This window comes from Odontomachus brunneus, unplaced genomic scaffold (genome assembly GCF_010583005.1).
Source record: "Odontomachus brunneus isolate Ranch 3 - 2012 unplaced genomic scaffold, Obru_v1 Obru_scaffold_010, whole genome shotgun sequence".
NCBI classification, from domain to species: Eukaryota; Metazoa; Arthropoda; class Insecta; order Hymenoptera; family Formicidae; genus Odontomachus; species Odontomachus brunneus.
This window is the reverse complement of record NW_022639460.1, coordinates 2071467-2095940: the sequence shown is the minus strand read 5'-3', so window position 1 is coordinate 2095940 and position 24474 is coordinate 2071467. Positions and strand designations below refer to the sequence as shown.

At 37.7% G+C, this 24474-nt stretch overlaps 1 protein-coding gene across 8 annotated transcripts in view; it reads right to left on the bottom strand.

Moving 5' to 3' along the window:
- The window catches only part of LOC116840583 (colorectal mutant cancer protein), a 99708-nt gene that overhangs the window by 13699 nt on the left and 61535 nt on the right, over positions 1-24474 (bottom strand). Inside the window, exon 2 of one of the 8 annotated variants that reach the window (XM_032807455.1) lies at positions 14329-15140. The exons of 5 other annotated variants lie outside the window; for them this stretch is intronic. In XM_032807455.1, the coding sequence (XP_032663346.1) occupies positions 14329-14568 (240 nt within the window). In that variant the 5' untranslated portion in view covers positions 14569-15140. Of the gene's footprint in view, positions 1-14328; positions 15763-24474 lie in introns of those variants that run through there. 2 more of the 8 variants (XM_032807454.1, XM_032807453.1) reach the window with 2 other exon arrangements.

Sequence of the window (24474 nt, the reverse complement as noted above, 5' to 3'; positions counted from 1 at the left end):
GTGTATAATTCGTGATCTTATTATTGATAAAGTCGTATAAGATCGTTCACAATTGTCAATCGTTCATTAAAAAATACTTGGTTAAAAACGAGGTTTTTCTGTAGAAAACTGCATTTTTACAAATTTTTCAGCATTTTGGACAATTTTTAATTTTATATTCGAGCTCAGCAAATTCAAAAACATAAAGATAAAATATTTTTTCAGTGTATTTTTTTACTATTCTTTATGTTATTTTTATATTAAGCTTAAAGTCAAAATAACAAACACGAATGCAAGAAAAAGTCGGTGAATGTCAATTAATTAACATTCGTAATTCATTAATAAGTAACGCACCATGAATGAGTTATTTTTACACAAAGATTAGAGTGGACTTTCTGGGAGAGATATGTAAAACATTTTAAAATTAACATTTTATTTTTTACTGTGAATGTATATACATTAACAGTAGCTTTCAATTCTGACAAGTTAAAGCGTTGCAATTTCATTCGGGAAAAAGTGTGCAACCGACTATACTCCATTTCATTCACTTCCTATTGACCATATAAATCAATTTTTCAAGCACGATTAATACGTCCTCTACCACGGTTTATTTAAAGGACCTTTCCCACTTTATATTTTTTCTTTTTTTACAAAATTTTGCAAAATATATTTAGTTTGATCACACACATATAGATATAGAAAAAAATTTATTTACCGTTACACATACGACGCTGATTTATAGTGAGATATCATTGTGTTATATATGTGTGAAATTGGTAGCGAACGTGTTAATTATGCTTTATACGTAATTTAATTGGTAGAGAGAATACTATTGTGCCAAATTATGCCGGTGACCGTTACGGCATTCAACATCTTACGATTTGAATTTGTTTTAATCCTGAGTAGGAGAGATCGGATCTAGATAGTCTCAGGGGTATGTTACTTATGTGCTTTCTTTAGTGATCTTGAGAAGAACAGTGGATACAAAATCATGAAATAATCCTTTTAGAGCAGAGATATTTTTCCCTGTGTTGCATTAAAATCGGAGTAATATTATAGTTAAAAAATAATTAAAAAATAGAAACGACTGGTCTAGTAGTAGCAAAGTAAATTTCCGCGCCTCTCAAAATTTTGTATCAGTATCCTCTATCATGTAAAGTCAAGCGATATGTTACACTAACTAGAATGAAGTTTCTTGCAAGTATATGACATACTCTGTTTCGGATAATTAAAGCAATTTATGTGTTCATAAGATGATTGAAATCTACCAGCATATAGTCGAAGTAAAGTTGAGTCATAATTAAAGGCCGGCAGCAGGACTGTAGAGACCTTTCACGGAGATTACGGAACTACTAATTAGAATATACATATTTATGTGTGGCCTTTTCACCCTACGCTGAAATTGGTACCAGGACAAGATGACTACGTCAGAAATATATGGTTGACAGGATTGTGACGCGCATTAATACATAGAAGAAGGCTGTTTCTATCATGTTTATATAATCAGTCACAACAATTAGTTGCTTGAGAAGTTGTAACTTCGAAATTTTAAAATATGAGGCATCTAGTCCTGGTCGCACCTATACAGGGTGACATCGAACAAGGTGATCAAACTTTGGTACGATATTCTACTCTTCCTAAGGATAAAAAAGATCATATAAACATAGCTCCGGAAACTCGTCCTTTTCGAGATATAAATACTTTTTTGTTTATGATTGAGTATTGTAGGAATGTTTAAGGCTCCTGGCTAGTCAGGAGAGAAGTCCGCTTTGACGGTGGCAACACAGCCATTAGTGGTAGAAGTAAGAACTTCGCTCATCGTATGTATATGTATGTGTGCGTATGTGTGTAACAGCCACCTAAATTTTTCCGTCCAAATCACGGCGTTATTATTGACTGTAGTGCTTACATATCACACATAACACAATTGCGGAAGTGTTAAAATACTCCGGATATTGTGTTTTTAATATTTTAACTATAATAGTACTTATTCTATCATATTCCGCACTGAGTCTCATAGCTGATCTCCTGTCAAAATAAGCCGATTTTCACACGTATATTTAGCAGTGTTGTAAATATTATTTCGGGAAATGAACATTATTCGGAGCATTTTACGAGTATGTAGGATCGATTGCAAGTGTCACTCTTTTTGTTAATTTCTTTTATATATATTTCTATCTTTTTTCTTTGTTAATATCTTTTATGTATGTTTCTATCTTTTTTGTTATATCTTTTTATTTTGCAATGATTCGGGCGCAAAATTCGTGTGCAATTTCTCGCTTCTGACATCATCAACCAATATGGCCGCGGATATGACTAGCCAGGAGCCTTAAAGCTTACTTAAAGAAATTGCTGGAAATAATTTCCTATGACGATGCAAAGCGTGTTAACTAAGCTTCAAATATTCCTACAATATTCTATCATACATAAGAAAAATGTTTATGTCTCGGAAAGGACGAGTTTTCGGACCTATGTTTATATGACCTTTTTTCATCCTTAGGAAGAGTAGAATACTCTTCCGAAGTTTGGCCACCTTGTTCGATGTCACTCTGTATAAGTTTAGGCAATTCTCCTTTATACTATTACAATTTATATTATTTTCGAAGCAATAACACGGATAATGTTGTATACGATGATTCTATGTGTGTGATCGGCAATCTTTTAAGACTATCTTCCGGTACCTACGTGCGAAAGGCCTTAGAAGGAAACGCGATATAAATTCAAGCCAAGTTTCACCGTTCTTTTATATCTCCATATTTTCCCCGTGTATAACAATAAAGAGCGTTATTTCTCAACGGAAAGGAAACGTGTATTATGTATCCATCACGTTGTTGTTATCGTTTTCGTTCTTATCGTTGAAACGACGTAAATGCACATGATTGCAAGTACATTAGTTTAAAATGAAGGTTACCAAACTATCACGATTACGATCTTTTTTTAAACGTCTTCTGTTAAATAGAAAAATACATGCTGTATTCGAGTAAATGTTACTTGCTCTAAGCGTTTCATAAGTTTACATACCAGCATAAGTTTGTCATAAACATCAAATTTATCCAAGATACATTCTAAGCAATAAGTTCATATTTCAATAAATTGAATTAAAACAAAAATTCGGTTCGCTCAGACTCGAACTAACCTTCCTTTCGATAAAGTTTTGTAATATTTCATAGAGGGTGAATTCTTTTTTTTTCTCAGAATATGTATTCTGAGAAAAGAATATTTTATTTGAAATTTATTTACGGGATAAAAGTTTATTTCACAGAAATAAATTTTATATCTCACAAATAAATTTTCAAATATATTTTTCTCAGTATAATAACAAGCTTTTCTAAAATTTACGATGAGCGTAAGGTTTATTGAGAAAATATTCTGTGCCGAAAATGTAACTATTATTTTAAAGAAAAAAAATAAATCGCTTTTCTTAGCGGCGGAATGATATTGTTTTGCGTATATTTTCTTGCAGGCAGCCGATCGACGATGAAGCTAATTATCGCCCTGATGGCCATCGCCGTCGTGCTTTCGACTACGGTCATGGGACAGACCGAGGAGTACATTCATCTGCCCGGAAAAGATTGCTCGGAAGCACCATCTTGTCCCGACGGCAGACCCTGTGTGATGGCCCCACCTCGTTGCAACGTCGGTACCTGCGGTAAAGATCCGGTACCTACGTGCGGGAGAAAGTAGAAACGCGATATAAATTCAAGCCAAGCTTCACTGTTCCTTTATATCTCCATATTTTCCGCGTAACAATAAAGAACGTTACAACAATAAGAGCGAATTTATAAAGAGCGAATTTATAACAATAAAGAGCGTTATTTCTCAACGGAAAAGAAACGCGTATTATGTATCCGTCACGTCGTTGTCATCGCCGTTGTTATCGTTATTGTTATCGCCGTTGTTATCCTTACGACAATTATCGTCGAAACGACGTAAGTGCACATGGTTGCGAGTACATTAGTTTGGAATTAAGATGATCAAACTATCACTAAGTTGCTAATGACAGACTCAGTAATAGTCACGCAGTAATAGTGCTGTGACGATGAAGAGTAGGAGAGAGCGGGGTTATACGGCCCCAAGACTATGTGGCTTAAGTGTCTTTTTTAGTATTTCTTAATTATTATATTACTATAGTTTATAGTAAAAATATATTTCTTTACCTCCCTTCCCCCTCCCCCTTAAAAACTCATAGCAATTGAGTTTCATGCAAGTAAACACAAGGACTTTCAGGTCCTCCATTTTGCATTCGACATTTTCAATTTTGCGAAACTGACCAAAATTTTGAAATTAGCAAGTCCAAAAATTATAAATAAACAGTAAGTATTTTTCTTCGCAGGAAAAATTGAACCATTTTAGTACTTATTTCGGGAAGAAAATGCAAGCGCAGGATAGTTAATATTCATCATTTTTCTTACTGGTCTCTCTTTCTCTCTCTCTCTCTCTCTCTCTCTCTCTCTCTCTCTCTCTCCTCGGGTAAAAATAAATCTGTACTGTCCACATTCTTTCGACCATACACATAATTCGAAATAGTGGTTAAATATTTTGCAGTGGGAACGTTTACAGGAGCTGTAATACAAGATGATGAAATGTTTGACGTAACCGCGCGATGCGAGGCCTCGCAATTTCCGACGTTTCATTCACAAAGGATCCTCTCACGCTCGGTTAAGGTCAGGGGTGTGTATGTGTGTCTGCGTGTGTGTATGTGTGTGTGTGTGTGTGTCGGCCCAGTGCAAACAGGGGGGACACGACGGTCGGAGTGTAATTCAAACAAAAAGCAATCAAGGATTCAATTACAAGGCCGCACGGCTGGCCGGCCGGCAGGATGGCGATGCGGCACGGCGCGGCGCGACACGGCACGGCGGTTCGCAGTTCCATCGTCAAGTTAGATCACGAGCGAGAGATTCGATTACCGAACTCGGCCCAGGACACGTCGGATCGTGGACAAATTAGCAATTAGATTAGACATCTTCTCGTCGTTTCGCGCATTCTTCGCGCTCAGCAGCGCGAGCGTCGCGACCGCGACGATGACAATTGGACAGACATCTCCTCCTGAAGTACTGGCTCCTGGTATACTGACAAGGGAACACCGTGAACCCTCTTTGATTTCGATACACTTTTGTTATGTAGAGTAAGGGCCGTGGCACACAGAAAAACTTAAGCAGTAAGCAAATTGACCAATCACAGTCGTTGATTCTTGGATCGTAAGAAGAATCAATGACTGTGATTGGTCAATTTGCTTACTGCTTACGTTTTACTGCTTAAGTTTTTCTATGTGCCACCAGCTTAAAGCTGGCCACACACACTTTTCGTAACAGTAACCGTAAGACATAAGAATTGATCAATTGCGATCGAGTATTCATAAAAATGGTGATCTTACGATTCGACGATTCTCAACATGATTGGTCAATTCTTACGTTACGTCTTATGGTTACTGTTATGAAAAGTGTGTGTGGCTAGCTTAAAGCTGGCCACACACACTTTTCGTAACAGTAACCGTAAGACATAAGAATTGATCAATTGCGATCGAGTATTCATAAAAATGGTGATCTTACGATTCGACGATTCTCAACATGATTGGTCAATTCTTACGTTACGTCTTATGGTTACTGTTATGAAAAGTGTGTGTGGCTAGCTTAAAGCTGGCCACACACACTTTTCGTAACAGTAACCGCAAGACATAACGTAAGAATTGACCATTACGATCGAGATCCATAAAAATGGCGACCTTACAATTCGACGATTTTCAACATGATTGGTCAATTCTTACGTTACGTCTTATGGTTACTGTTACGGAAAGTGTGTGTGGCCAGCTTTAATCAATACACGAATAACAGTATATTCCATTTGCTTTATCTCGATTTAAAGGTATGATTTACACTCTCAAAGTAAAAAGGACGATTCCACTTTTTCGTATATTACTCTTAAATTAAAGGAGATAGAAAAAAATTTGTCGAATAAAAGTTTAATGGTAAGTGCTGTAAATTGATATAAGCATAAATAAAAAAAAACTTTTATTGTAAAAAATTTTTTTAGATGTATTTTTCAATTTATGCTTATGTCAATTTACAGCATTTAACTTATCATTAAACTTTTATTCGACAAATTTTTTTCTATCTCCTTTAATTTAAGAGTAATACACGAAAAAGTGAAATCGTCCTTTTTACTTTGAGAGTGTAAATCATACTTTTAAATAGCGATAGGGCAAGTGTATCAAAATCAAAGAGTTCGGGTTCGCGGTGAGAAAAATTATTCGATAAGAAAACAACAAACGGATATTTCCGATCATAAAATACCGATGAATTTTTGTATCCGATCAGGAAACATTCGATGAAAAATATCGGTTCATAATTTTTTCATCGGTTTATTTGATAAAATGCCATTGTAAACGGAAGTATTCGAAGGCCAATTTAGTGGAATCTTCTGTTTAAAATAATTAACAGATCTTGGAGGGGTTCAACAAAATATTTGATAAGTTTTCCAAAGCCAAATTCTGGGGCGAAAATAAAAGATGTTGCGCAACAAGATCGATCTTAAAAGAGTTCCTCCTTAAAAATGGCGTGCTAAAAAATCCGCAAGCCAGTTTCACAAGAGCAGAACGCGAGAGCGCACGCAGAATATGCGCCCTTAGCGAGTAACTTTCCGTGTCGGTTGCAAAAAGAGCGCAAGGCAACGGAGTCGCGATCTAGTCGAGACGCTGAGGCAACAAAGACTCATGGACCATATGCCATTAACCTACATCGACGAAGGCGGCGGCATAGAAATGACGAGCGCCTTACATTGTGCAGATGATACACGGGGAAATGCGAGAAGAGAAAGCGGAAAAATAGAAGACGTCGGACATTTTCGCGGTCCAGTGAGTCGAGTGAGCAAAACGAGAGACATCTGTCTCGTTGGTACGACGTGAATCTCGTCGTGTGCACTGAAAGGATTTCGTAACAAGTACCAAGAAGTCGTTGCCAAATTATTCAGTCAAATAATGCGCTGTCACTCGGTAGAAATCTTTCCTTGTTAGTATCTCAAAATTATACGTGGTTTAAAAAAGACACCGATTTCATTACTATAACCCAGACCTATTCTAGCTACATATTAGCTCTGGTACGCGTTAGACATCCTGTATAATAATAGAAGTATAGTTGATAGTTATCAAATATATTTCGTTACGTTAATAAGATAAATATTAATAGTTACCAAATTTATCTCGCCCGTCCATATGCTCGATTTCAATCATTTTATGAGTGAAAATTATTTTTACTATCTAAAACAGTATATCATACATTTGTAAAAAATTTCATTCTAACTAGCTTAACTGTATTCATGACGAAGAATATAAGGAGAAAGTATCTACGTTTTTTAAAGGAATCATTTCGTGATTTTTCGAGATATTTATTATTCCTCTTAGAATAAATACCTTAAAAAGGAACACATAAGTAACATACCTCTGAAGCTAACTGCACTTGTTTAAAAAAAAAATTTTTTTATATAAAAATAGACTTGATTTCCCTTAATCACGTACCGTATGACAATTGTGTCTGTTTCTCGTTGAAATGTAATCGCGCAAAGAGATTATTTCTGACGCAAACTTGTAATAATAACAATTATTGTATCAAGGTCCGACAAAAGGTGCCACGAGAAATTATTCGAGTCGACATATCGCAACAACACAATGGGGACACATTCACAAACAACGTGAATGTCACATCGCCATTCCACGTGCGGCCACGCGCGATACTTCAATTTGCCTTGCGTGTAGCATTCTTTTTCTTCGTTGCCCCCGAGTTCACGGTTATCCCCGGGTTTGTTTTTGGTTAAACGTCAAGCCACGACAACGAGATATCGTCGCGCTGGCTAATGTCCGTCAATCAGTAACGCGTATAAACGCCGGATCGGTGTTAACAGATTCAACTTGTAGACACCAACAACGGCGACCCCGGTTGAACTTTACGCGGTATGCAACCCCGCTATTGCGTATCCATATACACGCACACATACACATAGACATTCTCTCTCTCTCTCTTTCGTCACAGTAACGGCGGAACTGGCACTCTCGCGAGATACACACTGAGAGAAAAAAATTGGAATAACTACAAAAGTTGGAATAACTATAATCTCACTATATTTTAGTTCGTTTTGGCCTCAAACATATATTTATAGTTCATCTAAACACGAAGATACAGCAGAATGAACACACATTTATAGTCACCATCTTATTACTCTATGTGTATAGTAAAGCACGCTTTGGGAATATAGTTACATGTACCCATATTTTCCAAATATTCCAATTATATTGACTATATAAAATAGTTAATTTCTCTTACCATTCAATATTTGCCACCTTACCATATTTTTTTATTTCAAATAATTATAATTCTTGGTAAAAATTTTACACGGGTCAGTTATACTATACTTATATTGTAAATATTACAAATATTATGGTATCATTTACTATAAAAATTATATTCCTAACTATATTTTTACTATGCCATTATAATTCCAAATATCATACATTTTTCTCTCAGTGCACACATACACACAGACATACTTTCTCTCTCTCTCTCTCTCTCGTTCTCTCTCTCTCTCGTCACAGTAACGGCAGAACTCTCGCGAGATACACACTGAGAGAAAAAAATAGTTGGAATAACTATAATCTCACTATATTTTAGTTCGTTTTGGCCTCAAACATATATTTATAGTTCATCTAAACACGAAGATACAGCAGAATGAACACATTTATAGTCACGATCTTATTACTCTATGTATATAGTAAAGCACGCTTTGAGAATATAGTTACGTGTACCTATATTTTCCAAATATTCCAATTATATTGACTGTATAAAATAGTTAATTTCTCTTACCATTTAATATTTGCTACCTTACTATATTTTTTATTTCAAATAATTATAATTCTTGATAAAAGTTTTACATGAGTCAGTTATACTATGCTTATATTGTAAATATTAGACATTATGGTGACATTTATTATAAAATAGATATTCCTAACTATAATCTTTTTACTATGCCATTATAGTTCCAAATATCATACATTTTTCTCTCAGTGTACCTGACAAGTGCCTCGATCGTGCGCGCTGCGGAATGCACGGCGGAATGCGGCGGGGTGCCGCTAGTTTCACGGTTCGCGCGCGTATTTCGCGGCCACGCACGAGCGGAGATCCATTATTATGGGAAGAGGCTGCCTCTTATCGCAACTCACGTGAAGAACTCGCGCGATCTTCTCCTCGGTTTCCTGATCGAGCGAGCAATCGCGGAACCGCTTTTCTCGAGAGCGGAGAGCAAGGGAGTAGGGATGCGCGATTTATGAGATTGTGCATCGCGACCTTTTTACGTGATAAATACGATATACGAGTATTGCGTCACAATTTTGCATCGCGAATATGATGTCAAATCGCGCGCGGTTTTATATTGCAAATGCGACTTTGAATCGCGATTTTGTATCGCTGACACGGTTTTTAATTTTAAGGGAACCTGAGGCGTGACGGGAACCGTAATGTTTAAATAAATGTTAAATATATTAAAAGTAAATAAATTAACTCTCTCTTCATACTGCACTAAAATATTCTTTCACAAATGTCCACTAAAAGAAAACCTAAGTTTTACTTGTGACAAAATAGATAAAAATGAAAGTATAATGAAGTTAAATAATGTTTCCTTAACTCTCATTTTCATAAAACTGCAACTTTTTTTTTTACGAGAAAGCACCTTTTGTTCTACCTAAATAAAAGGATGTAAATCTAAGTAAATACATTATTAGTATCTAACGAGTAAATATTGTTCGTTTTTTAGACACTTTTCTCCCAGTGCGGCTACTAGAAGAAGCGAGCGTTACATTATTAGCTAACAGCGATGTTAAACGCAAATTTACTACCTCGTGGTCAGACACAAAGTTCAATTCCCGCAAGGATAGATTTCGTTCTGCACGTGGAGTTCAACGCGCCGCATAAGATAAAAAAAGAATAAGAAGAAAAGGAGGAAAAGAATCGGTTGCGCAACGAGTAGTAATCTTAGCATACAGCCGGATTACACTTTAGCGATCGATAGCTCCGCTCTCCAGCCGTTTCATCGGATATTGCCTCGAAGTAATTTTCGCGAAGGTTGCACGCCCTCTTCGCACGCGGAGCAGAAGAGCTTCTTCTTCTTCTCTCTCTCTTCCTCTCTGTCTCTCGACCGTGTGACCTGACCGCGAGATTAGTCCGGGAGAAATTTGTCGAAAAACTGTGAGGGTGTGTGCGACGAGGTGGAACGTGGTGCGAGCAACGGTGGTCCGCGGAGACAGCGATGAAGGGGCTCTCATATCTCGAGATACGCGTCATAAATTATTAGAATCGCGTGGCAGCGGCTTCGCGCGCGAAGCGAACGCTTAATCTGCCCTCGTATCGCGACGAAATTACACGGGACAAAATTGCCAAAGTTGGAGGTCGTAAAATATAGAAAAAAAGAAGAAAAGAAAAGAGAGAGAGAGAGAAATGGAAAGAGAGAAGAAGAAAAAGGCATCCCATCACGGATCTGGAACTTTCAAAATTTAAGGACCATGTCTTAATAACTTCGCAATAACTCATGCTTATTATCCTTCATAATACCGCGTGACAGGTTATCGCGAACTTATGACGAGATGGAGTTCACGTCATCGCTTTTTTCTTCGACTTCCCGCGAACAACAACAACAACGACGGCAACGACGTTGACGATTCCCGGGTAGAAATTTAAAACGGAGGTTAAAAAGAAGTACAGGCAGTTTTTTCCCTACTTTTATCAAGATCCTATAAAGTAGGGTTCTGCTTCGAAAGTTTCGACATTAAAATCTTCCAAGATCGAAGGTTCGACATATTTTTATATTCTTATAAAATATAAATAATAAATATAAAAGCATAAATATACATGACAATTTTTCTTAAAACTTTTGCAACTGCAAGGAACTTCACATACAAGAACTTAAGTTGAATCAATCTTGTTGAAAAAATTAAGTAAATGTGTCATATTTAATAAAAAATGTATTAAAGGTAAAAAGTAAGATTGATTAATATTAATAGATTTTAGCCTATTACGTGAAATTTTCTGCTTAAACATTTTACCTTTAAGAACCAAAATCAAAGTTAGCTAATTTGACTTTATTTGGATCTTATCATGGCGAATGTTAATTAAGTCTCTTCAAGGTTTCACTAAAACCATGTCAGGAATTGGCTAATTGGCCTCTGACTGGGACTGATCCATTAGCACAAGCCATAAGCATCCATATCCCAGCATCTTGATTGAAGTTATTATTTTCACTTAAATTGGTCTAATTAATTGATATCGTTCGTTTCGTGAAAAATTATATTAAAATTAACAAATATTTCTTTGATGGGTGCCATTAACATATTTACTTAAATCTACATTCTCTTTATTTAAATCAAATATCGTTTACCTGATTTAAATAAGCAATATTTGGTTTAAATAAAGAGAATGTAGATTTAAGTAAATATGTTAATGGCACTCATGAAAGAAATGTTTGTTGATTTCAAGAATTTTTCTCTCAGTGTAGGTAAAATATTATTTTTATAGCTTTCCTTTCTGCTTTTTTTTTAAATTCCATCCGCTTTCACGGCGGAACTGACGCGAGCGCGACGAGAGTCTCCGGCGAATATCAATCCCGACGAAGGACAATCCTCCAAAGGACATCTCGCGGAATTCATTACTCGCCAATAGGCAAAGCGCCGTCGGATTTGTCGACGCCCGGGCTCTCATTATGACTGACGTGCAATTTATCGAGTAAGAGTTCTTTTGTGTTTCCGTTTGTATGACTGACGCGCGGACGCGGTGATTTATCGCGCTGCGCTCTGCCTCAAAAGAGCAATCCCTGTTCGCCGTATCGAGTCGTTGACAGGTTTTCCTGGCGACGTCATACCACCGTCGCACGGTGGAAAAAGTCAGCTCCGCGCGGACGGCAAGCGGGCGATAAATCAGCCGCCGAATCCTGCCGCGTGTCTTTGCGACGAGACGGGAGCAGCGAGCTACCTGAGAGGCAGCGACGCGGTGTGTACACACCCGGCACATCTCCGAGGATGCGATGGAAAATTTAAGAGACCCTTCTCTCACCCCCTCCCTCCCTCCTCTCCTTCTAAACTTCCCCTTCAAGCGCGCGCACACGACGTGTGTCGCCGGCGTGGCGCGCGTCTCGAGCATCAATTTCCGACAAAGCTCGCAAGAAATTTCAAGTATCCCAGGCAGACCTTCATGATTATCACGACGTGAGACAATCAGCGATGGAAACTTTACACGATTCCTCTAATTATATTCATGAGAGAGTACACTAATTATACTCATGAATATACTCCTATATAAATTGTGTCAATATTAATATTAAATATATTGTGTTGAATTAATTTATTAAATTCATATTGTGTAATAATGTGTTGATATGCAGCGTTAAATTTACTAAAGATCATACTCAGATTTTTATATTACATCTAATATGACGTATTATTTTTTTTGGGACAAATTTTTATTCTAAAATCATTATTCTCTTAAAGTGAACCAGTCACTGATATCAGTTATGAATATAACACTGAGTAGTTTCAGTATTGTATTTATAGCTGAAAATCAGTGTATATTCGCTGCTTTCAATGATGTTTCACTGATTCACTTTAAGAAAGTACTTTCGTATTTCTTTCGTTAATTGTATTAGTATTTTGTACTTGTTCTGAAAGAATTTGATCCTAGAACATAATAAACCAGTATTCTATTCTATTTCTATTTCATCGATTTATGCGACAAACATGAGCGTCATATGAATCATTCATATGCTTAATTAGACCAGTGCTTCCCCCAACACGGAGTTCTATTCATCGCTCCTCAACTATTGACATCTTCCACGATACTGCGATGCTCCGTCTATGAATATTATTCCCAAACCGATTGAGTAATCAAATGTTCTTCGATTTGTTCATGTTAACCGGCAATTAAGTAAATTAGCTAAGTCAATATCACTGAGACGACCTTTAATTAAATTTGCTGAATCCAATTTGTCAATTGAACGATCTTTGATTCTCTTCGTTCATATAAATCGTCAATTGCACGGTCTCTGCTTGAATTCGTTGAAATCAACCATGAATTAAATATTCTTCGAAATATGGTTGTTTTCAAAACTCGCTCCGTGAGAACCGATAATTATAAATAAATAAAAAAGAAAGTTTTGATACTAATGTCAGATCCTATTGAGACGACGGTTACCGTTGAAGCATGGTTCTTTTATAGAACAGAATTGAACATAAATTTTTTGTGGTGTCAATATTCACCATAAAATCTAATTTTAATATGAATATTGTTAATAGACATACATAACAAAAAATTCATGTTCCTATTAACTTGAAAATTTTAATTTTAAATTTTACGAAAATTATTCTCAAATTTTGCCTAGTTTTTACTCCTGTCAGAGTCTTGTAACCTCTTAAGATTGTCATGCCAGTTTGTACACTGAGAGAAAAATGTATAATATTTGGAACTATAATGGCATAGTAAAAATATTATAGTTAGGAATATAATTTTTATAATAAATGTTACCATAATATTTGTAATATTTACAATATAAGTATAGTATAACTGACCCGCGTAAAATTTTTACCAAGAATTATATATATATATATATATAATTATTTGAAATAAAAAATATGGTAAGGTGGCAAATATTGAATGGTAAGAGAAAATTAACTATTTTATATAGTCAATACAATTGGAATATTTGGCAAATATAGGTACATGTAACTATATTCCCAAAAAGTGCTTTACCATATATATAGAGTAATAAGATGGTGACTATAAATCTGTGTTCATTCTACTATATCTTCACGTTTAGATGAACTATAAATATATGTTTGAGGCCAAAACGAACTATAAAATATAGTGAGATTATAGTTATTCCAACTATTTTTTTCTCTCAGTGTGTTCACCGCAGTCTCAGATTCCAATCGCATATTTTAAGGTCGTTCTACATTAGTTGCAAGTCGATTGCAACTCTTGTTGCGGTAGCCAATCGGAAACGTCAATAGCATCATTGATGCTTCTGATGGACTGCCGCAATAAGAACTGCGTCTGCTTGCGATCGGCTTGCAACTAAATGCTAGAACGACCTTTAGACACAAAATATGTATCCGTTATGTAAACAAAACGAAGATTGAGAAAGCTCGCATGGCGTGAAAACTGTAATCTTGCGTTTCTCGACGACAAATCGCGAATTAACATCGACGCAAAACGCAGGTTCCGGATGCTCGCGATCACGCCTGCGTACGAATTCTCCCACCTCCGCGCGTCTTTGCCACCGTTTCACCCTCACCTGCGCGACCAAGAAAGACAGGCGAGAACTTACTGCATTTTGCTTGTCCTTGCTATCGGCCTCGACCTGTATAGGCACGGTCTTATCAGCTCGGCGATCACCGGGGCAGCAGAGCCACGACCTAGACCTGGTGAGCCCTTTGGGCTCCTCCTCCTCGTCCTCGGCCTCCTCGTCCTCCGTGGTGGCGCAGTGCACGTACACGAGGTCGTTGCGGCGCGACGGCGGCTCCAGCACTTCCTTGGCCAAGGCTGGCACCACGTGGCCGGCGAGCATCTGCACCGGGTAGCGCGGCGGCGGCGGCAGCGGCGGCTGCTCGTGCTGGTGCTGATAGTGTTGCTGCTGCAGCTGCACGTGCTGCCGGTGCAGGTGATCCACGTAGTAGCGCGGCTCCGCCGAGCCATTGTTTACGGCTACCGCGAAACCCGCCACGTTGAATTCCGAGCCGCGCTGCCAGCTGGAGCCCAGAAACTCAGCTCAGGAAGCTCATCTTCCGCCGTTCCGCGCGATATAATCCGCTCGATCGGCTCGATCGAGGGACCGTTACGGATCGCCGCGGTCGAAGGGATTTTTTCTTTCCTCCTGCCTTCACGTGCGTGTGCGGCGCGTGAGAGGCGCGGGATCCTCTCGCCGATTAATTTATTTTTGATCTTGTTCTGCTGGCTGCTCCTTCCCCGCCGGAGAGCATCGGAGGATGCTGCTTTCGCGGCTGTGCTTTCGCGACGGCGGATGTTGCGGTTATCCTTCGGCTGGCGGGCGCGAACGTTTCCCGAACTCGGGCTGACTTCAGGTGGAATCTGTTCCGACTGGTTGGGCGTATGGGACGACGAGAGAACGGCTAACGAGTGCTTCAGTTAAGATTTTGTTTATGCGAGGACGCGCGTCGAAGAGGAGGATCCGCGGGCGGGGCTGGCGGACACTAACGGCGGATCTCTCGACTCTTAGGCCTGTATTAATAGTCGTTCCGTGGGACTGGTCTCAAGTGAGATAGTCCGATTGGAATTTGGAGTCAGATATGAATTTTTCAGTTGAATCGCGCAAATGTAACGTCGCATGTGTTATACGATTCAAAAAGCTCAAATCCAAATCTGAGTATTATTATTCTCGTAAAGTGAATCAATGAGCAGTCACTGATATCGGTTATAAGTATACCACTGAGCAGTTTCAGTGTTGTACTTATAGCTGCAAATCAGTGTATATTCACTGCTTTCTATGATGTTTCACTGACTCACTTTAACAAAGTACTTTCGTATTTCTTTCGTGTTGTCTGTATTAGTATTTTGTACTTGCATGTTGCTCTGAAAGGATTTGATCTTGGAGCATAACAAACCAGTATCTTGCTTAGAACTTGTCCCGCGTGAGATACTTGCACGGAAACAAGTGCATTGAGAGAAAAATATCTGGTAAACTTGTAAATATAATCAGATATAATAGAGAAATAATTATGATAAAGAAATAATTATAAATTTTGATAAAGAAAATCATTTTTTAGTCAATTACACTGTAATTGTTAGTGATAATAATGTTATATGCATGTTACTATCTTCATGTTGGAACAACCAAAAATATGGTTTAGGCTCAATTCGATGGTTAAACTATATTTTCTGGTTGTTCCAACACAAAGATAGTAGTAGTGCATATAAGATTATTATCATTAAAATTATAGCAAAAATTTCATAAAAATATAAATAAAATTAGCTTTTTCTCGCTTTAGTTAGCGAGGTTTTCAGTTGTTTCAGCAGCAAATCTGCTTTTTCCGGATGAGCTTCTGTTTAGAGTCGGATTTTTCAGTTGAATCACGACTGCAGAATATAAACGTGAAGAAGTATATCGGGCAATTATCTCGATGGCGTAACAATCCTCATTCTGCAGAACGGGTCAATGCACGTGGAGCTCTTCACGATACGAGTTGGGGGATTAACACGAGAGCGGCCGATTTGCGTCGATCTGAGTATAATTTGCGATACCCGCGCGAAATATCCCGCTCTGCATTATTTTCTCATGCGGCCGTGGATGCAACGATGAAATATGTTCTCGGACGGAGAAATTCCGCGATGCAGCGCGATGCAGGCGATCGCGAAATCGCCCGCCATCGGGAATACCGCGCGAGTGGTATCGCGAGGCCGGCTTTGATAGAGAGAAGTACGTCACGCGATATATATATTGCGGGTGCTAGCAGCATCGATACTACATTTCGCACGTGGTATTGATCGACTTCTATTTTGGACTCGGACTACACATATATTTTTCGTACTGGGGCTAGTCCACCGGCGCGGGCGCGGGAGGTTTGCGCATGAGTCCGACGATGTTCTAGCTGTTCGGCACGCGTCCGAATCGATACTCGTTTCCGAAACACTATTTGCCCATGATAAGCACAGACCGCCGATTAGATTTCCGACGACGGCTAGTCCCTCGAAGAGCGAACTCGATTCTGAGCCACGGCCTAAATTTCTTGGAGGGAAATTGCACTCGAAGAATGGAGTGACACGAGCTGCATCGTTTGTATTCGAGCAAATTTTCAGGAGATGTTTCGCCTTGAACGAATATTTTCACTCAAAATTGAAGAGAGTGAATCTGTGAGTGTCTATCAGATTCATTCTTCAATTTCGAATAAAAGTATTTATTCGACAACTCAGCGTGAGAAATTTATTCGATATGAATAAAAAATCACTTTAATTTGAATGACTCGATAGTTATTCTACTTTTTGAGTTTGAAATTTCACTCCAACAAATTTAAAGAGTTTACATTTTTTATTTTACTTTATTTATTTAATTAATTAATTATATTAATTTTATTTATTTAATTTAGTTTATTTATTTAATTATTTAATTTTATTTAATTATTTAATTAATTTAGTTTATTTAATTATTTAATTAACTTTATTTAATATATTTAATTAATTTAATTTACTTTGCTATATTAACGCATAATTTATTTTGCTCTTCATAATTGGCATTTCGAGTAAATGTCTACTTGTTTTGAATGAGATTTTATCCCAAGAAATTTTCGAAATATTTTCTGAATATCTTAGAATAAAATTTTATTTTATTATTATTTTATTAAAAATAGAGTGTGACAGAGCCGAATAATTCAAATTCGAGTGATTTTTCGGAGTCTGAGTGATTTTTTACTCAGACTGAGCGAGTTCTTTACACTTAATCATCGAGTAAATATCCTCATTTAAAATTAAGAAGTGACTTTAATGTAATCGTCACAAGAACAAATTCATTTTAAATAATTGAAACATTCATTCCTGTGGAGTCGAGATCCTTCGAATAACGTACTCACGTTAAAATTCCACTTGTTTTCAGAGAGATTTCACTCCAACAAGAGCACGCTGGAAATGAAGGAAGAAACGTGTGTGTCATTCAAAAAAAGGAGAGAGAAATACTTTTCGCTCATGACGCTCATAGAGAGGCTCGCATTTAACACACCGGTGAATGAGGAAGATTACAGCAATCAAGGAACGACGTCGAGCTGCAACGTTGCGAAGTTAGTCGCCGGGGAGCATTCGAGTGCTCGCAATAATTTTTGCGCGCAGCGCTTAACGAGCTCACGCCGTGACGTGCGTTCGTTAACTATTCATTAGTGAGTCGGCGAGGCTGCGGAATGATATCTCGCGGATCGTATTATTTTCGGGGATTAAAGTTCCCATCCAGCCTCCTCCTCTTTTATTCGCGGGCGACCGATGCGATCGGGACAATATTCACCGCCGTAAACGTCTAAATTATTCAACACTTTTAAAACACTTCGTGTATGGCGCGCTCGCGCGCGTTCTACGCGTTAAAGTTTCAAATGCGATTTATTCGGCCATCGCGAATTTATTTCGCTGACGTGCGCGCCGATCGATGCGAACTTTTTCTCCCCCCCCCCCACCTCCTCTTTCTCTCCCTACCTTCTCCCACTTTCTTTTTTTCTTTTTCTCTCTGTGTCGTATCTTTCTTCATCAACACGGGGAACATTTTGTTGTGAAAATTACATCAAAAAGATGTTTCTTCTTACAATATTTTTCATAAAGCTGAACTATATATTGTAATATTAATATACATTATAATATACAGTAAAAGTACATTTTGTAAAAGTACAGTAAAAAAAAAACACTTTGTATTTATGTTAAAGCTGATCTTCATTAATATTTTTCTGTTAAAGTTTCAATATATTCGTGTGTTAATTTAACATGTTACCTTTGTCATCCGAATATTTTGTGTTAAATTGATATTCACAAATTGTATTAAATTGAAATTTAAATATAAATATATTAAAATTACATACTTTAATTAGCACAGATTTAGATAGATTTAAAATTTTTCGGTTGGAATCTCGAATTCATTTTTAATCTGTAATATTTATTTAAACATTACGGTTCCCATTATGCCCCATGTTTCCTTATGTTTAAAAATCGCGTTAGTGATAAAATTGCGCGATTTATAAATCATATTTGCGATGTACAATTTCATAAATGGCGCATCCCTACATTGAGAGAAAAATGTTTGGTATTTATAATTATAATCATATAGAGAAATAATTACTATAAATTATGGTCAAGAGACAAACATTTCTTAGTCAATTGTACTATAATTTTAGTGATAATAACCTTATATGCATGTTACTATTACTATCTTCGTATTGGAACAACCAAAAAATATAGTTGAGGCCCAATTTGGCTATTTTTTGGTTGTTCTAACACGAAGATAGTAGCAGTAACATACATATAAGGTTATTATTACAAAAATTACAATACAAAGTACAATTGACTAAAAAATGGTTGTTTTGATAATTTATACTAATTATTTCTCTATATGATTATAGTCATAAATACCAAACATTTTTCTCTCAATGTAGTGACTGGTTTAAGTTACGTCAAGCCGCGATACTGGGCCACCGAAGAGAACGAACGTTTCCTCTTTTTGCCTGGCCACCCCTTTCTCCATCATCCACCCGTGCCGAGGAAAATTTGTGGGACGCGTGCGGAAACTTCCGAAAACAACCTTCTCCTCTCCTCGCTCCTCTTCTTATTCGCCAGACGCGCAACCTAATTTCACCGTGGCGCTGTTTTCGTGGATGTTCCGCGGTCGAGCGGGCACGGGCCGCGCATAAATCTCTCGCGGGTGCAAACATATTTGCATATTGTGCGCTCGCGCGAGTTACAACGGCGCGATATAAATTCACCCGTGGCCGTTTTCCGCGGCGGCGATAGATCGCGCGGCGCGGCGCGGCCGGATGAAGTGCTCCGATAAAACTGGCTAAATAACGAGCGACGGCGAGACGAGGTGCGGCTAACGACGACGGAGCCGGCGCGAGAGCTCGAGCAGATACGGAAACTCGCCGCCCTTAATCCCGGCAAGAAACCCGCCGTCGAGCCCGTCGCGAGTTCGATTAACCCCTTCTTCACGGCGAAGCTCATTAAACTTAAACGCGAGTTCGGTGCGGGGATGGAGCGAACGACGCCGCTGTTCTCAGATAACATTCGCGCCGTGTGATTTTCCCGCGGAAAAATTCCCAGCGCCACGTCCCACTTGGAAACTGCATTCAAGTGCGCCGATAAGTTTCACGAGTGGTGGGGAGAGATAGAAATTTATGGACACGCGTCCGAAAATACTTTTTACTGCGGTGAGAAGGAAGGGCTGTGTAATGAGTAATTTCGGATATCAGATATCTACGGAGTGATTATACATTTTGTATTGTAATTTTGTGAAACAATGCACGCAAAAGATGAGGAAAGATTGTAAATTAAAATGGCATATACATTGTCTCATAAAATTAGAGTGAAAATACAGTTGTTTAATTTTATCTGAAAGAGATCCGAAATTACTCATTACACAATTCGATATAATAAAAATTATATACAATAAAACTGATTATATGCAGCAAAAAGTAATTAATTATATAGTAAAAACATAGTATACAATAAAAATGAACTTTAATAAGTAAGAACATGTAATAAAAAATGAGCTTCATTGTCATAATTATATAATAAAAATTGAGGAAGTGTGATTTACTATTAGGTTGAGTAATTTCGAGTTTTCCAGATAACCTGAAGCGATTATATTATTATAACGTTCTAATTTTGTGAAGCAATGTATATGTGAAAGATGCAGAAAATCATAGATAAAAATGGCGTGTATATTGTTTCATAAAATTATGGCAACATAAAAATACAGTCGTAAACTATAGTTTCAGTATAAAACTCAAAAAAAGCATTTATCCTTTAGGATGCGAAAAACAATTTATTTAACTTTTACCGTTAAACTGAGTAATTTTCGTTTGTATAACTATATGGCAAATGTCGGGAAAATTTAACTCGATTCTGCATTTCTGCATGTCGGACTTTCCTATCGGCGCGTGTTTAATCCAGGTGGGCGCGCCCTGTATATTTCACTCGTGCGAGACGCACGGTTTAGCAAATATTTGGAGAGACCTGTTGGATTTTTCGAGTCTCGAAAAGAGCAAACTGCACACAAGAAGAAGCGTAGGCGATGCGAGCGCGCGCTCTCTTCTCAAAACGCTTCGCGAGTGAAGTGGGAGTGAAATTAATTGCTCGTCGCCCACCTGAGCAATGTTTGCATTTGTCCTCGCGACGCCCACGACGATCGTATCGCGACGAAGCGTTAAGCGTTACACCTTACGCGTGATCGCACGCATTGCGAGCTCGCGCTGGCCCTAAGAGTAACCTCTCGGATCTCCTTGGTCTAGAAAGTCTTTAATTACTATTTAACTATTCAGGCCCACACGTCGCGCGAGATGGAAATCGCCGAGAGGAGCGTGCGGCGTCTCGCGCGAGTACAAACTTCGGCGCGAATTCATCGTTAATTCAGCATCGCTGTTTGCATCTCGTCTTGCATATCATTATTAAGCTGAGCTGGCTGACTTCGCCACGCATCATCCACAACAAAATGTAATTTGTATTTTTTGGCGGGAACCTTCTTTAGATGTGGTCTCAAGAGAGTTCTTCCGAAACCAAAAGAAAATATTCACACTGAGGGAAAAATTATCTTAAAATCAACAAATATTTCCTTGATGGGTGCTTTAACATATTTATTCACAAATCTAAATTCTCTTTATTTAAACCAAATATTGTTTACTTAAATCAGGTAAACAATATTTGATTTAAATAAAGAGAATTTAGATTTAAGTAAATATGTTAATGGCACCCACCAAAGAAATATTCGTTGATTTTAAGGTAATTTTTCCCTCAGTGTAGTACCAAGGAAGAAAAAAGAATTCTAATCTCCGTTAAGGATAAAATTATATATTTTTGGGTGATAAAATACGCACGGAAAATTACAGGCAAATTCGACATAAATTGATCCAGGGGAGAGAAATAGAGCGAATGCGCGGAATTGTTGACGTGCATAAGAATAGATGGATAGGGAGAGAAAGATAATTGCATGATCGCGCGTGAAAATGCATCGAAAATGCGTCAGCGCGGACTACGAGAGACGATTTACCGGTGAATATCGAGATATTCCATAGGAACGGGGCGACGGGGCTGGGGGAAAATACAAATAGATAGATAGAGAGAGACAGAGATAGATCGAGAGATGAGGGAATGCGGATGATACGTGGTCCACGACAGACACGTTCCTGTCGTAATTCAGCGGAATAAAATTTCCTGCGGAAATAAAAATAGTCGCCAGGGGCGAACGAGAGAGCGAGAGAGAGGAGAGGGAGGGAGGGAGGGAGCGAGAGAGAGAGAAAGAGAGAGAGCACAACGATGAAATTCCAGCAATTCCATGGCGCGTAACAAGGCGGGAGTTGCCTCTTATCGGCCTACGTGCACAACTCCGTTAATTAAACGAGTTAATTACTCAAGGCGGCGCGTCGAGAAAACCGCGTCGAATTTAGGAGAGCGAGCCGGCCAGGACGAGAAGCCGACGCCGATGACTACGACTACTACAACTGGCGGACGCTAATTGGAGGCAATCCGCGGTACCATGGATGCGTGTTGCGTCGAGTGTCGGTGCAACAGACTTCCCGTAGACGTAGTAACCTGTTGAAGTTGCGACGATCGTTTTCGCAGACCATCTGATCGAGACGCGAAGAATGCGGCGCGAATACCGGGGCTAGAGACCCTATATTTTAGAATTTCGAAGTCACAACTTCGCAGGCAAGTGATTGTTGTAACTGACTGCATAAACATGAATCGACCTTTTTCCGTGTATTGCCCGCCACGACCTTGTTAATCATATATTTTGTTTTTCAATAACCAAAATACGAACATGCAACAACGTAGTCGTCTTGTCTTAAATTTAGTTGGCCAATAGCGCAGGATAAAGAAGGCCACGTATAAAATATATATCCTGATTAGTTCAAAAATCTTTTTTTCAGATATTTTTACTTTTTCTTAATGTATGTCAGACTATATGACTTTTTTCAAACCTATAATTAGAGTTTATATTTAAGGATATTGAATTTTAATATCAGTATCTCTGTGTCTGTGTGTGTGATGTTAAATTAGATGAAATACGAAATGAGTTACCTAATGTTTGATTGAAAAATATTTCTAAACCCAACTTCTTTAAGTCTGATTCAAAAGAAGGGAAGCACGAGACAGAAACCTGACTCGATAAAATTGTTTCAAATTTCATTTCGAATATTAGCTTTCACAAAACGTATCGAAAGTGGTTTAAATCTTGAAGCTGTAGTCTTTTTAAAACATAAAACTCCATTTGACCCCACTTTGCGGCATGACGGGTCACGGTGGCAGGAGGAGAGGAACGAAAGGCGCGTAATCGCCGTGTGATTCACGCGCACGCGGGTCACAGATCGCGGCGAAAGGGCTGCTTAAATGGAGGGCGGGATATTATATGAGTAATTAGTGACACAACGTGCACCACACACATGGCGCGCCCACACGCATGATACGTAAAGTCACTAGATATACAAAGTACCGTAATTATGACGCCATTTTGGCATCACAAATCCTCTGTATATTCTAATAGCGTTTTCAACCGAATGGATTTTGGTCGGTCCCGGAGCGATTATGTTCGATCAAATTCGAGCGTTATATGTTCTGTTATTGTGATTTATTGGTACAGACTTCTGACATTAATCGACCGCACATTGATTAAAATTCGTTCAATTGAAAACACCATAAACTTATGTATTTGTATTTATGTATTTTGATAATAAGGACAGATAATTAAAACTATAAATTATTCATCAATTTTTTATTTCTAACTTTTTGTATCGTTTACAGATATTTTCATGATAATGCTTCTGTTATCGTTAGCCCCTGCTTTACCAAATCATTATTTTTATTTTAAAGAAAAATAATTTCTTGCTATTAGAAAATTTTTCACTGCTTTGTAGATAGTATTATAACAAGATAAACAAAATTTGTTGGAAACTTTTTTAAGAAGGTTTCTACAAAATTAGTAGTTGATTCGCCATTTTTTCGCAATTAAATTAGACTAAAGAAAAGTATTAAAAGGTTCTGAGATTAAAAATCAAAATAAAATAGGGCCTATAAGAGCCAAGTATAAAGTGAATGTACGCAAAAAAAATTTATTCAAAATTGTCTTCTAAAGAGGGAAATGGCAGGCAAAAATTGAACGGCAATGAGGAATGTTAACCATACAACGGCCTTTCAATGCCTTTGTTAAATACTGCAATTGCGTTTCTCGATCACCGTCCATTTAATTCTTGGTAAATACCCTCCGACGAATTGCTTAAAAAATGTTTTACGTGCGATGTACTGAAAAAACTTGGAATCGAAACGTTGAGATTATGATAATTAATTAATTGTTCCTCTTTAGAAGACAATTTTGAATACATTTTTTTCTCTATATATTCATCCATATATTTTTTTGCTTGGTTTCTATAGACTTTATTTTATTTTAAATTAGACTAAATTAGATTAAAATTTGGTTTAATCATCAAAAATTTTTTTTATTATAAATTTTCTAATTTTTTAATCTCCTAATCATTAAAAAATTTGTTTTCAATAATTTTTTCTAAATAATAATTTACATTTATATATAACATTATGTATATCTATATGCTTGGAACTAAAATACGAGGGTGGTCTGAAAAGTTTCCGACCTAACAAAGATACAAGTCATTTTTTCTGAAAATTGTTTTTTATTTTTCAACATAGTCTCCTTGTAAATCTACACACTTCTCCCAGCGATGCTCCCATCTCTGTAACCCGTCGAAATAGTACTCGGCGTTTTTCTCTG